Source organism: Onychomys torridus, unplaced genomic scaffold (assembly GCF_903995425.1).
Source record: "Onychomys torridus unplaced genomic scaffold, mOncTor1.1, whole genome shotgun sequence".
In the NCBI taxonomy this organism is placed as follows: domain Eukaryota; kingdom Metazoa; phylum Chordata; class Mammalia; order Rodentia; family Cricetidae; genus Onychomys; species Onychomys torridus.
This window is the reverse complement of record NW_023412715.1, coordinates 1,630-16,320: the sequence shown is the minus strand read 5'-3', so window position 1 is coordinate 16,320 and position 14,691 is coordinate 1,630. Positions and strand designations below refer to the sequence as shown.

The window sequence follows — 14,691 nt, the reverse complement described above, 5'->3', positions numbered from 1 at the left end:
CGTGCATTTGTTTTGATTATTGATTAGGAACGTGAACTAAACAAGGCTGAGAAAAGCAGCAGTGTAGAAACCCTAAAGGCAGAGGTAATAAGCCTCCAAAGTGAGAAAGCAGACCTGGACCGGAGCTTGCGGAAGCTGGACCAGGAGATGGAGCAGTTGAATCATCACACAACAACCCGCACGCAGATGGAGATGCTGACCAAAGACAAGGTAGGATTTTCCTTCTGTCTTAGCTATACTGGTTGGTATTTAAAATTGTAGTAGGAAGACTGTGAAGTATTGATTTGGTATTGGCTTTGTATTTAGAGGTTGTAAGAACTTAGTATTAAAAATATGCTTATAGAATCGACTTTCAAACTTAAAACTTTCATTTCTTTTTTCACTTTAGTTACTGTTTTTTTTTTTTTAGATGAGTTGTAGCCCTGTCCTGTTGCCCTTGCTGGCCTCTGACTCTGGACTCAAGTGATTCTCCTCCCTCGGCTTCCTAACTGGGAATATACGCATATGCCATTGCCTAGATATGTTTTAATAACAGAAAGCCCAGAATTAAAAACACAAAAATGTGTTCATTGTTGGTAACTTTTGACATATAGAATTAAAATTTTTTATGACATTAGAATTTTTGCTCTGACTTAAAAAGACCATACTGAGACTTGGAAAATATCTTGAAGGTAAAGAGACTCTATACCAAGCCTGCCCACCTGAATTTAATCCTGGAACTCACACAATAGAAGGAAAGAGCTGACTCCAAAGTTGTCCTTAGACCTTCACATTGCCATGGTCAGAGTGCATACATACAGATGTTTTTAAAAAAAAAAAAAAAAAAAAAAAAGTCAGTCCTCACTCCAAGTCTTTAAGAAATTTTATATTTTCTGCTTGACTTTTTTTGTTTGTTTGTTTTTGTTTTTTGAGACAGGGTTTCTCTGTGTAACAGTCCTAGCTGTCCTGGAACTTGCTTTGTAGACCAGGCTAGCCTTGAACTCACTAAGATCCACCTGCCTCTGCCTCCCAAGTGCTGGGATTAAAGACATGTGCCACCACTGCCTGGCCCTTCTGCTTAAATTTTATACTTTTCTTTTTTAAATCAGGAATCCTAGTCATTCTAGAATTTATTTATTCAGTTCATTTTTATAATTCTACTTATTTAGTGTGTGTTTATGAGCACACATATGCTTTGAAGCCCCCGGTAGTGGGGGTACCTTTATTCTCAGCATTTGCATGGCAGAGGTAGACAGATCTCTGGGAGTTCCTTGCCAGCCTGGTCTACATAGCAAGTTCCAGGCCAGTCAGGACTACTGAGTGAGACTCTGTCTCAAAAGTTAAAGAGAGAGAGAGAGACAGAGACAGACAGACAGACAGACAGACAGACACAGCGTTGTGGAGTTGGTGCTCTTCTACCTTCATGCAGGTCTCGGGTGAACTGGGTCATCAGGCTGTTGTGGCAGATGCTTTCACATGCTGAGCTGTCCCACCAATCCCAGAATTTATTTGTGTTCTTAATAGAATGTGGAGGTAGAGGCTTGACTTCGTAAAGTTGATTTGTCTGTTTTATATTTCATTATAGGCTGACAAAGATGAACAAATCAGAAAGATAAAGTCTAGGCACAGTGATGAGCTGACTTCACTGTTGGGGTATTTTCCTAACAAAAAACAACTTGAAGACTGGCTTCATTCTAAATCCAAAGAAATCAACCAGACCAGGAACAGACTTGCCACACTGAAGTGAGTTGCTAGAACATTGCCACTGATAGAAATCTCCTTATTTCTTGCTTTTATTTATTTATTTATTTATTTATTTATTTATTTTTGGTTTTTTCGAGACAGGGTTTCTCTGTGTAGCTTTGCACCTTTCCTGGATCTCACTCTGTAGACCAGGCTGGCCTTGAACTCACAGAGATCCGCCTGGCTCTGCCTCCCAAGTGCTGGGGTTAGAGGCATGTGCGACCACCACCCAGCTATTATTTTAAACATTCATTGTCATGAAATGATACGTCATAGTCAGTTGATTTTTTTTCTTCTTCTGGCAATTTAAATAAAATGTAATACGAGTGGCTGGGGCCTCTTGTCTCTTAAAACTGCAGAAGAAGATTGACATCTGAAAGTTCTGTCTCTGAGCAGTGCACTGCTCAGACTTTCTTGGATGCTCCCCTAAGTGGTTGTCAGATAAGAGGGTACGGTATTTCTCATAAAATTTCTAGGAGATCGTAGACTTAGCTTTGGCTATATTTATGGTGTTTTACTTTTGTGTTTGTTTGAACAGGGTCTTACAATATAGCCCAGGCTGGTCTCCAATTTGAGATCCTCTGATCCTTTGGAGTACTGGAATTATAAGGTATATGTCACCATGTCTGGCTCAAACTTGTATCTCTCGGAAGGGTCTTTTAGTGAATAGAATATTTAAGTTCAGGAAATTGCAGTTAGTTAGAAAGGATAAAATAATTGGTATAAGCTATGTCACCATGAAAGAATTGTACAAAAAGGGACAAGTAAAATGTCTCAGAGTGTAATACTGCCAAGTCTCGTGACCTCAGTTCCATCCCAGGGACCCACATGGTGGGAGAGACCTGATTCCTGCAAATTGTCTCTGACCTCACGTGCATGCCCTCACAATGTAAAAGACAAGGGTACCGCTGAATACTAGGAATAATCATTGGCTGCTCAGGAAAGGAAGCTAGCAGTGGAAGCAGTGAGTGCTGGGGACCAGGATGAGCCAGCAGGAGTGTGTCGGGGGTGCCCTGGGAAGATGCTTCCTCAAGGAGAGGTCTGTAGTGTCTGGTGCTTCCTGGAGACTGGATAGGATGAAGGCTGCAAGGCCTGTAGGTTGTCTGTGTGATGGAAGCATCTTCTGTAGTCCTTTTTCTGCAGGGTTTGCAGTGACTCACAGCAGACAGTACTAAGTACCATCTGTTCTGTTGTGTTCTTTCTGCTTGGTTTTAAAGAGTATGCTGAATACAGCACATTGAGTTTCCAGACTGGTGCAGCATAACTTAGAAAGCTAAAACCTCTGACACATGAGCTTTGAGATTGGTAGGATGGTGATTAGGAGTTAGATACTACTGAGATGTACTAGTAAGCAGATGTTTTGAAGGATGAGGGGAGCGAGTGGCCAGGGGGAAGGGGATGACGGCAACAAGAAAGGACCACGGAGGCGTTTCGAGGGGGAGGGAGCACTGTGAAGGAGACCAGTGGACGGACCTCTGCTGCTTCTCTTTTCCTTCTCTAGTGGAGCCAGCAGCTGGCTTCCGCTGCTCAGGCCGTCATCTGGGCCCTAAGACTGTGAGCCCCACAAGTACAGCACACTTCTGCCTACACATTGACCTGCTCCATGCTCAGGACTAGCAGATGGGGCAGTGTCCTAAGGCAGCATCAACATATTCTTCTAACTTCTAAAGAATGTGGCTGGAGTGTAGCTCAGTGATAGAGCGTGCTTGAGGTCCTGGGCTATCTCCAGCACAAAACTATAAAAAATATAGGAAAGGATTTGTTCATATCTAACCCTTAGTGATTTTTGGCAGAATTTGTCTTTTATCTCCTTCCTCAAATTTTTCAGCTTCCTAGGGAGCTGGAGAGCGAGCTCAGTGGCTGCTCTTGTACTGGACCTGGGTTTAGTACCCAGTAATACATGGTGGCTCACAACCACCTGTAACTCCAGTTCTGGGGCATCTGACACCCCTTTCTGACTTCTTTGAGCACCAGGTATGTACATGGTACACATGCATATATGGAGGCAAAACATTCATACACATAAACTAAATCTAAAAAATTTTTTTAAATTTTCAAATATCCCACATTTGTTTTTATTTTAGCAAAGACCTAGCTTCAGCTGAACAGAATAAAAATCATGTAAATAATGAACTGAAGAAAAAGGAAGAACAGTTGTCCAGTTATGAAGATAAGCTGTTTGATGTTTGTGGTAGCCAGGATTTTGAAAGTGATTTAGGCAGACTTAAAGAAGAAATTGAAAAGTCCTCAAAACAGCGTGGTAAGTTACAGTCTATATTATCAAGGCACTTTGCCTTTTGGAATTTCATTCCCAGGTAATCGCCAGTGATCAGAGATTTTAAGACTTATTTTTTAAATTACTTTTAATTGTGTGTATGTGCATGTAAGTTGGGTGTCCACCAAGGCCAGAGGTGTCAGATCTCCTCTGGAGGTAGAGTTGCAGGCGAATGTGAGCTGTCCAGTTTAGGTGCTAAGAACCAACTAGTCCTCTGCCAGAGCAGCAAGTGCTCTTAACTGCTGAGCCACCCCTCCAGCTCTAGGATAGGAGATTTGATTTTATTTTTTTGGTTTTTTGAGACAGGGTTTCTCTGTGTAGCCTTGGCTGTCCTGGAACTCTCTATAGCCCAGGCTGGCCTTGAACTCACAGAGATCCTCCTGCCTCTGTCCCCCAAGTGCTAGAACTACCACCACCACTGCCTGGCAATAATAGGAGATTTTGAAACTTTGTGTGTGTAAGAAATGCCTGGCACATAGAAAGACCTCAGTAAAGTGTTACGCTTTTTGTATGATACCAAAAACCTATGCAGATTGAATATAAAATATCCTTAGGAAGATTGAAATGTCAGACTCTTTATTTCATTTGGGTACATTGGGAGTATGAGAGGGAAGGAGTGACCAGGGGTAAGGAGATGGCACATAGAAAGCCCTCAGTAAAATGTTATGCTTTTTGTATGATCCGGAAAATTGCAAGAGTAATGATTATATGAGGAAATATATGTGTGTCTGACTAGAGATTTCTTTGTTTTTAAATAGCCATGCTGGCTGGAGCCACAGCAGTTTACTCCCAGTTCATTACTCAGCTGACAGATGAGGACCAGGCTTGTTGCCCCGTCTGTCAGAGAGTGTTTCAGACGGAGGCTGAATTACAGGAAGTCATCAGTGACTTGCAGTCCAAGCTGAGGCTTGCTCCAGATAAGCTCAAGTCAACAGAATCAGAACTAAAAAAAAGAACGACGCCGTGATGAAATGCTTGGGCTTGTGCCCGTGAGGTGAGCCCTGACGTAGTCATGGAGTTGGTGTAGCCTTTACTCAGTGTGTTTCCTGAGACTTGGCTCCAGTTATGACAGCTTTTAATCTGGTTATTGATGGCACTTTCCAAACCCCACAAACAAAACAGGAAAAGTTATTCCAAGAGATAACTTCAAGTATGTGGGGTGTTTTGCCTGCATGTATGGCTGTGCACCGCATGTGTGCTCACAGTAGCCAGAAGAGGGCATTAGATCCCCCTCGGAATGGAGTTACATATAGTTATGAGCTGCCGTATGAGGGCTGGGAACTAAATCCTGGTCCTCTGGAGGAGCCACCAGTGCTCTTAACTGCTGAGCCATCTCTCCAGCCACCACCACCACCACCACCCCCAAAAACCCCAACTTTTAAAATTACATTTTATTTATTTGGTATGAGTATGGGCATGACATACCATTTGTGTGGTGGTTAGAGGACAACTTTGGGAAGTCTGTTCAGACTTCCACCATGTCGGTCCTGGGGATCAAACTCAGACCATTATTAGGCTTGGTGGCTAGAACCTTTATTCACTAAGCAATCTCATCAGCCCCAGAAGACTTTAGAGTATATTTTATGTTGTTCCCACTTTTGAAGAAGCATATATTATTTCTGTTGTTATTGTCTCTTTCATATATACAAGAAATTTAGGCACTAGTCTGTTAATAAGTATAGTCACATGAGGAAATGCATGATTTCTATCATGGTGTCTCCTAGAACATGGTAAGACGTGTACACAGGAGCTGATGATCTAACCAAGGAGACAAGCTCTCAGGAGGAGACAGAAAGCTGGGCTTAATAGAGCACATGAAAATGGTGCAGCAGATGTGCTCGTTAAGAAGTAAGCCCAGGGGTGTAAGAATGGGATAAGCGTTTAGAGAACATGGCAGGCAAGGAGTGTGAAGCCTCAAGAAGTTTGTGTGTCTTAGTTAGAAGGGCAACAGGGGAATTGGAACCATGTACAAAGGAGAGGAGCTTGGCCTAGACTGTATCCAAAAGTTATCTCAGGTTTGAGGCATGATTTCTATGCCTGGTTCCCATAAGTTGGAAAGATGGGACTATACTGTGTTCACACCTAGTGTAGCTGTCTGCTAGGTAATAAGGAGCCATCCGAAAGTCCTGATAGTGTTTTAGGAAATTAACCTCTTGTTAATATATTGAATAGATAAGGGTGGAGGCAGAGAAGCCAGATCTGTTGTCCAGGAAAACTTCAAAAAATGCAGTTTCAGGAAAAATGAGGAAAGTCTAAGGAGATTGCTTATGGCAGCCAGCTTCTAAAGTGGCCCTCATAGTCTCTCAGTGCTCATATTGTGGCAGGATGGTCTGTGTGAACTGAAATAGGCCAGGAATAGCTTTACCTGGGGGTGCATACCTGTAATCACAGCACTTCAGAGGTGGAGGCAGTGAAACTCAGGGTCATCCTCTTCTGCATAGCGAGGTCAGTGCCAAAATGGGCTACAAGGGACTTGTCAGAATCCGTCAGTCAATAGGAAAGACAGAAATGATAGCCTGTCCTTCCAAGATTATGTTACCTAAGGTACTGTGGCTTCAACCACTCTAGTCTGCCATGTTTAAGTAGCTCTGGAGAGAAGTCGGCATGATGGGGACTGGAGGCCTTCCTACTGAATAGGTGAGTTTGGAAGCAGAATTTGTAGAGTTGATCTTGGGATGACTGTAGTCCTGACCAAATAACTGGTACTCCACCTCCCTGAGAGACTGTCAGCTGCATGTCTCCTGATCCTCACAATCTGTGAGCAATAACTGGTACTCTTTTTTTTTAAGCTGCTTGGTTTGGAGGGTTTTATTATGCAACAATAGATAACTACTGTATGCATCTAGAGAGAAAGCCAGACTGCTAGAGCCACAGAGAAGGTGATAAGAACATTCAGCTGTAGCTTGAGATTGAAAAGGCAGAATAAGGTAATTCTAGAAAAAAGATCAAATAAAAGATAAACTTAAAGTTGATAGTGCACACAGAGTAAACATGAAGTTTGTTCTACCATACTGAAGTATTTCAAATGGCACTAGGTGACACAGTGTTACATTTCAGGGCTCCTGTCATGAAGGCCCCTTCACAGAGTGAGTAGCATTTTCGTGATCATTGTCATGTCTTGCGACTGGTTACTTCGCTGAATGAAGAATGGTAACATTTGTTCTAGTCACTGCTGTGTAACTAACAGAGAGGCTCACTGTCATTTCTCAGGGTTCTGTTGGAGGGCTGTCATTCAGGGTCTTTGCAGGAAGCATCAGTCATCCTAAATTTGTTGGGGCTGGACATTCAGGATGGCTGATACCCGACTGCTGGCTGGGAGCCTGGCTGAGGGATGTCATATATAGTGCTTTCACGTGGCCTCTGCATGTGTCCTGGGCTCTGGTCAGCAGTGTAGCTGGGCTAACTGAGTACAGTTATTCCCAAGAGTCAGGAAAACTGATGCTTTGTGAAGTCTCTCTCTCGTTTTTAAAGATTTACATTTTTATTATTTTTAATCCGGTATATACATGTTGAAGGGGCATATGCATACACCCATCGAGGCCATAGGCATTGAATACCCTGGGAGCTGGAGTTACAGATATTTGTGAACCACCTGATGTGGGTGCTGGGAACTGAACTCAACAACATAACCCTTAACTGCTGGGCCATCTTTCCAGCCCCAGCTGAGTCTCTTAGGGACCTAGATACAAGAGCTGGCACAGTGGTACTGCTGTCATTTTTCTGTTAGTGACAGTCACAGCCTGCCAGGTATTCAGAAAAGACTACTCATATCTCTGCAGGAGGAGGAGAGCCAGAACATTAAGACTGCTTTTTTTTTTTTTTTTTTTTTGGTACAGGGTCCTCACTACATAGTCTTGGCTGTCCTAGAACTTATGTAGACCAGGCTGGTCTCCAAACTCACAGAGCTCTGCCTGGCCCTACTCCTGAGCACTGGGAATTAAAGGCGTGCACCACCACATCCAGCGTAAGGTCTGTTTTTGAAGTGGTACAGTGTGCTAGTATTGCTACCATACATGCTATTACTTTGAAACAAAGGCTGAAAGCAGGAGCGGTCCCTAGGAGCTGCTGAAAGTGGGTCGTGGTGCTGATGGGGCGCTAAGTGAGGATGCACATGAGCGGAGACTGCAGCTTACTAAAAGCAACAAAACTCAAAACTTCAGAAGACTTTCCAAGAGCCAGCAGAAGGCCGTCCTGGAGAAGTGGGGAAAGGACGGAGGAGTTACGGACATGTGAAGGAAGGCTTCTCTCCCAGAAGAGGGGAAAGCATTCTGAAATGTATGAAGTTTACATAAATCAACAACAAATCAAAGGTCTAATAAGCTAGGAGAACTTTTTAAATGTGGAAAAGCAGTGGCTGGGATTTCTAATTCGGCTCTGCTAAATGCCCTTAGGAATGCTGCTTAGCCCACCTGGGCCATGTTTTACTGGCATCCATAGGCAGATGTTTGAAAAACAGGATATTCACATATTCTCAATGTATCCCTCTTGAGAGATATGTTTAAATACAGAGAAAAAAGTAGGCATTTACAGTGGAGAAACATGGCTAACCTCACTGTAACTAAACAAATAAGGAGGTCATCACAAATAATAGACACGTTGACATCACGGAGCTACTGACAGGATGTCCTGGAAAGGGCTAGTAGCTCTTCTGTGTTGATCTTGCCAAAACACATAATAACTTCACTTTAGTTATGAGGAAATATCAGCTCGAGTGAAATGATTTTCATTGTGTTTTCTCTTAAGGCAAAGCATAATTGATTTGAAGGAGAAGGAAATACCAGAATTAAGAAACAAACTACAGAATGTCAATAGAGACATACAGCGCCTAAAGACTGACATAGAAGAACAGGAAACCCTCCTGGGTACAATCATGCCTGAAGAAGAAGGTGCTAAAGTATGCCTGACAGATGTTACAGTTATGGAGAGGTTCCAGGTAACCTTACTGCTGTTAAAGTGGAATAAAATTGATCTGTGCAGCTTGAATGTGAAATGTGAGCGTGTTAAAAACAGTAGCTAGAGCCAGGTGGTGGTGGCGCACACCTTTAATCCCAGCACTTGGGAGGCAGAGGTAGATGGATCTCTGTGAGTTTGAGGCCAGCCTAGGCTACAGAGTGAGTTCCAGGAAGGGCTCCAAAACTACACAGAGAATCCCTGTCTCAAAAAACAAAACAAAAAGCTAGAGCTGGGCGTAATGACACGCGCCTTTAATCCCAGCACTCAGGAGGTTGAAGCAGGTGAGTCTGTGAGGTAGAGGCCAACATGGTCTACAAATCCAGTTCAGAACAGCCAAGGCTACACAGAGAAACTCTTGCCTTGAAAAATTAAAAAAATAAAAACCAGTAGCTGGGCATGATGGCTCACACCTTTAATCCCAGCACTGGGGGAGGCAGAGGCAGGTTGATCTTTGTAAGTTCAGGACCAGCCTGGTCTGTGTAGCTAGTGCCAGGCCAGCCAGGGATACACAGTGAATCAGTCTCTGTCTGTCTCTCTCTCTCTCTCTCTCTCTCTCTCTCTCTCTCTCTCTCTCTCTCTCTCTCTCGCGCACACACACACACACACACACACACACATACACACACACACACACACACACACACACACAAGCAAATTTTCAGGTTCAGACAACTGATTTGTATATATTCCTATGCTTAAAAGTATTTATAAACTGTGGAAATTAAAGCATAATTCATTTACCTTATTTGAAGTACCAGAACTTATTTTTACTTTTTATCCTATTAAACTTGGCTTTAAAAGGGTTTGATCGTGATAATGCAGTAAGTCTCTTAGAAGTAACTGTTCTGTTCTTAAGATGGAGCTGAAGGATGTGGAAAGGAAAATTGCACAGCAGGCAGCTAAGCTGCAGGGGGTGGACTTGGATCGAACTGTCCAGCAGGTCAACCAGGAAAAGCAGGAAAAGCAGCACAAGCTGGATACAGGTAATGTCTGTCTACTCACACCCACAAAGACTTCAGTGCGCCCACATGCACTTTTGTGCCTGCTCTGTGAGAGTGTACAGTACATCTTCTCTCCTTCCCAAGTGTCAGCTCTCGTTCTTTGCCTTGTGCAATAGACTTGGAATCCTAGAGGGTCAAATGAGCTGTGCTCTTTCTCAGCTGTGCCTGTGAGAGTGACTGGGTGGGGATAGCAATCAGGGTACCCTTATTGCATGCAGTGGAGCCCACTGGAGTTCAGCCTCTCAGTTCTTTACCTGCGAGAACTCAAAAGGATGATAGCAGTGTTTTCTGTACCCATCCATTAGCCACTGTGTCGGTCTGTTTCTGTTCAGTTTCCAGTAAGGTTGAATTGAAACCGTAAGCTTATACAGGACCAACAGGAGCAAATTCAACACCTGAAAAGTAAAACAAATGAGCTGAAATCAGAGAAACTGCAGATATCCACGAATTTGCAACGCCGTCAGCAAATGGAGGAGCAGACTGTGGAATTATCCACTGAAGTTCAGTCTTTATATAGAGAGATAAAGGTAGGACTATGCATACATGTTGTTTTGTAAGTTAGTCCAGACACAAAATTTTCTTCGTTGGTGTTAAGAGACATAACTACAGATACTGTGCAACTCAAATGCAAGTGTTAGGATGATTCTTCATGTGACTTCTGAGTGACAGAGTGGGTATTAATGAGTACAGATTTGGGAAGAAAGAGTTGGGTCATGTAAAGAAGAACCAAGTGTCTGGTTTGGTAGTGAGTTCATGTTACTAGAAGAAGTCCTATGTGGCTGGATAACTACATACGAATTCTTGTCCCCAAGTGTTGCTCTATGGCAGACACCCATGTGTTACCACTACTTCATTGGATCCCACATGCGATGTCAGACTGCTGCTAGTACAGTAGAGCAGGCATGGGGTACGACAGGCACTGAAGTGTACCCACTGGCCCTGTCTCAGTGAGTCAAAGCAGAGGTCCTAATCCAGGTTTTCATAGTTACAGTCACTCATTCAGTAAGCACTATGCAAGTTACTCAGTCTGTTTAGCAGTAATTGCTATAAATGTTTCTTTATTTCTTAAATAATTTTGGATCAAATAATTTGGGCTTATCATATAATACAAAATAGTATTACCTTGTACTAGTCTTGACTGGTTATAAATGATTTTTACTTAAAACATTGTCTCCCAGCCCTGTTGAGATAGATAACAAAGTATCTCTTTGTTGGAAAAAGAAACTGGGGTTTCAGAATGTCCCATGTTGCTCAAAGGAAGCAAGGTTGATTGCCAGAAAGGTCTTCTGCCAGGACGGCATTTGGCTTTCCATCTCACCACCGTCTCCCAGCATGAGAATGCACACCAGTGCTGAAGTCACAAATGAATGTCTCTCTGCCTGTAACCTTTGTAGGCTCAGGACATGTTTCAAGATTTCAAGGTTCATTGTTTTAAACTGGTTATCATGTGTGCATGTTCAACATCAGTGTTACACTTCTGATTAGTGCAATAATTTACATTTGAAAGTCCTCTTTCTTCCAGAATAGGTGTGGGCACACCACGGTCAATTAGTATGCTGTTACTACCATGTAAATAACTACTTAGCTGACATGTAAAAAGGAATGTTGGACTGAATAAACCTTTGATCTTAGTAGAGCTGACATAGGTCTCCACTGAACTCGTGAAAATCCAAGCATAAGCCATGTGGTATAATTGGCATCACATGGCCTAATGAAGTATCTAATTGTTTTGGTAGAGTCATTTCTGGAGCTGGGCTAGGGTAGACTCTTTGATACTCTATTTACTTTTGTGACCTTGAACAAGTTACTGTTTGTTGCTTCTCTGAAGTATGTGGATAAAAACAATGGTGCCATCTTCATGGCCTTGTCAAGAGATGCAAATAAGTTGACATTAGCCTGACACCTGAGACATGTTTTTGCTAAGACTGTAGAGCCTGGGATCTGAAATAAGGTAATGGAGTGTTGCATGACTGGTTTGGCTTTGTGTGTGTTCAGGATGCTAAAGAGCAAATAAATCCTTTGGAGACAGCACTGGAAAAGTTCCAGCAGGAAAAAGAAGAATTAATCCACAGAAAGCAATCAAGTACCAAAATGGCTCAGGAGAAAGTAAGTTCTTGTTTACATATTTTGCTTACCCAATGCCTGTGTTAAACATTTATAGCACTATTATTGTATATAAATTAAATAATGTGGTAAGATAAACAGTATTTTCAGGTTTATGATACTATTTTTGTTTTTGCATGCTGGACATTAAACTCAGGGCCTTGTGAATGCTAGAGTAGCACTCTTATCACCAAGCTATATCCCGAGCCCTCATGACATTGCATGTTGTTGTGGGGGGAGGCGTGCATCCACATGAGTATTCAAGTGTGCATGCCCACGAATATATACACAGACCAGAGCAGAGGTCTTCCTCTCACTGTCCAGCTTATTTCCTTGAGGGAGTCTCTTACTGAACCTGAGTCTCACTGGAGCTACCTGGTGAGCTTCCAGGATCTGCTGTCTACACACACACACACACACACACACACACACACACACACACACACATACACACACACACCTGCAACAACCCCCATCAATGCTGAGGTTACAGGCACACACAGCCATGCCCAATTGTTTGTTTTTTTCACATGGTTGCTGGGAATTTGAAGATGGGTCCTCAGGCTAGTATAGCAAGTGCTCTTACCCACTGAGCCATGCTATAATCTTGACTTCAGAAAATTATTGAGTAAAGATTAAACTTAAAATATTTTTGCTTCTTGATCTAAAACAGAAGTTTAGAATTGAGACTAGGTACTCAAAAAAAATAAAATTGAGACTAGTCCATTCCCATTGATAAGAGATTATCTGACCTAAAATTTGATAGTGGTGTGTTGGTGGTGGTTTTTACTCTTTTAGAGGCCCACCACCCAGCTCCCAAATAAGTCACACACAGAGGCTTATCCTTAATTATAAATGTATGGCCTTAGCTTGGCTTGTTTCTAGCTAGCTTTTCTTAACTTATCCCATCTACCTTTTGCCTCCAGGCTTTTTTTTCCTTTTCTATTCCTGTGTACCTTTCTTTGTTTCTTATTCCGTGGCTTGCTGTGTAGCTGGGTGGCTGGCCCCAGGGTCCTCTTACTTCCTCTTCTCCCAGATTTCTCCTTTTATATATTCTCTCTGCCTGCCAGCCCCGTCTATCCTTTCTCTTGCCTTGCTATTGGCTGTTCAGCTCTTCATTAGACCATCAGGTGTTTTAGACAGGCACAGTAACCCAGCTTCACAGAGTTAAACGAATACAACCATCATAAAGAAAAGTAACACACCTTAAATAATACTCCCGAACAGTGGTGGAACATGGAACACTTGGTTTCAAAGTTCTTTTTTTAAAGCGAATTTTATTCTTTGATAATTTGTATATCATGTAATACATTTTGATCATATTTGCCTTCCCATTCCTCCCACTAAAATGTCTCCTGGATCCACCCCTCCCTTCTCTTCCAAGTTCATGCCCTCCCTTTCTTTTCCATTGTGACCCACCAAGTCCCACGTGCACCAGTCCTCTGCTGATGCACATGGGGCCATCTACTAGGGTGTAGTTGGCCTACCCGGGGCCACATCCATAAAGAAAACTGGCTGTCTCTGGTCTCTAACTCCTAAGCCAGTGTTCCAGTGTGCTCTCTGCTGATGCCCTAGTCTCATCCTGGTGGTTTTTTTAAATTGTGTATTTACTTGTTTGTTTTCTTGAGGCAGAGTGTCAGTATGTATCCCTGGCACTTATTATGTAGGTCAGGCTGGCCCTGGAGTCCTGGTGATCTTCCTGTCACAACTTTTCTCCCAAGTACTAGGATTACAGACATACGCCACTATACCCAACTCATCTAGTGTAAATTTTTGTTTTGGTTTTATGTGTATGTATGTGTTTAAATTTAATGTTTTCCCACAGATCAGTGATATCAAAGAGAAGGTTAAAAATATTAATGGTTACATGAAAGACATAGAGAATTATATTCAAGATGGAAAAGATGACTATAAGAAGGTAATTTAAAACAAAATTATTATTTGTTTGTTTTTATTTTCATGCACTTAATGAACTTTTTTCCTTTTTTAGCAAAAGGAAACTGAACTTAATGAAGTTGTAGTTCAACTAAATGAATGTGACAAACACAAAGAAAAGATAAATAAAGAAATGGGAACCATGAGGCAAGATATTGACACTCAGAAGGTAAGGCTTTCTGCTCACGGCATCGCAACACTGTTTCTATAGTAAGTTCTATTATAGTAGAAGATAAATTGAATGGAAATGAAAATAGAGGAATAATTCATATTTTTTTCTTTTTTTTTTTTCTACTGAAGTAGATTGTGAGGAATGACACTCGGTTTTCTTGGCTGCCACACATATGTCTGCACATTGTGTGATGCACACACAAAAGCCATCAAAGAAACAACTTTAATACCAACCTAACAAAGATGAACTTTTAAGTGTTAACCAGTTTTTTCCCTTTCTTTATCTTATCTTGTATTTTGTGAGATACAATTGGAATTCCAAAGGAAAAATTGGACCCCGAAGCTTTTTACAACCAGTTACTCAGCCAAGCACTGTCTTGACTTACTTCCCCTTTACAATAACACTTTACAGCAGGTGGCATTATCACCATATTCCATGCAGACTGTGGCTTAGAGAAGTTAAATGAGTTTGCCTAGAATTGCAGTTTAAAAATGAGAACATTGTGATTTGAACCTACATATGCCTGACTT

General features: G+C 42.1%; 1 protein-coding gene across 1 annotated transcript; it reads left to right on the top strand.

Moving 5' to 3' along the window:
* Window positions 1-27: 27 nt before the first annotated feature.
* On the top strand, window positions 28-14,158 carry LOC118575796 (DNA repair protein RAD50-like; the record flags this gene model as incomplete). The annotated part of the gene is given in 12 exon segments (XM_036176200.1): window positions 28-210; window positions 1,565-1,722; window positions 3,807-3,982; window positions 4,756-4,942; window positions 4,944-4,991; window positions 8,741-8,930; window positions 9,807-9,933; window positions 10,284-10,303; window positions 10,305-10,478; window positions 11,947-12,057; window positions 13,880-13,972; window positions 14,045-14,158. Coding segments are annotated over 12 exon segments (1,581 nt in total), but the record flags the coding sequence as incomplete, so codon positions are not given.
* Between the last annotated feature and the right edge of the window lie 533 nt (window positions 14,159-14,691).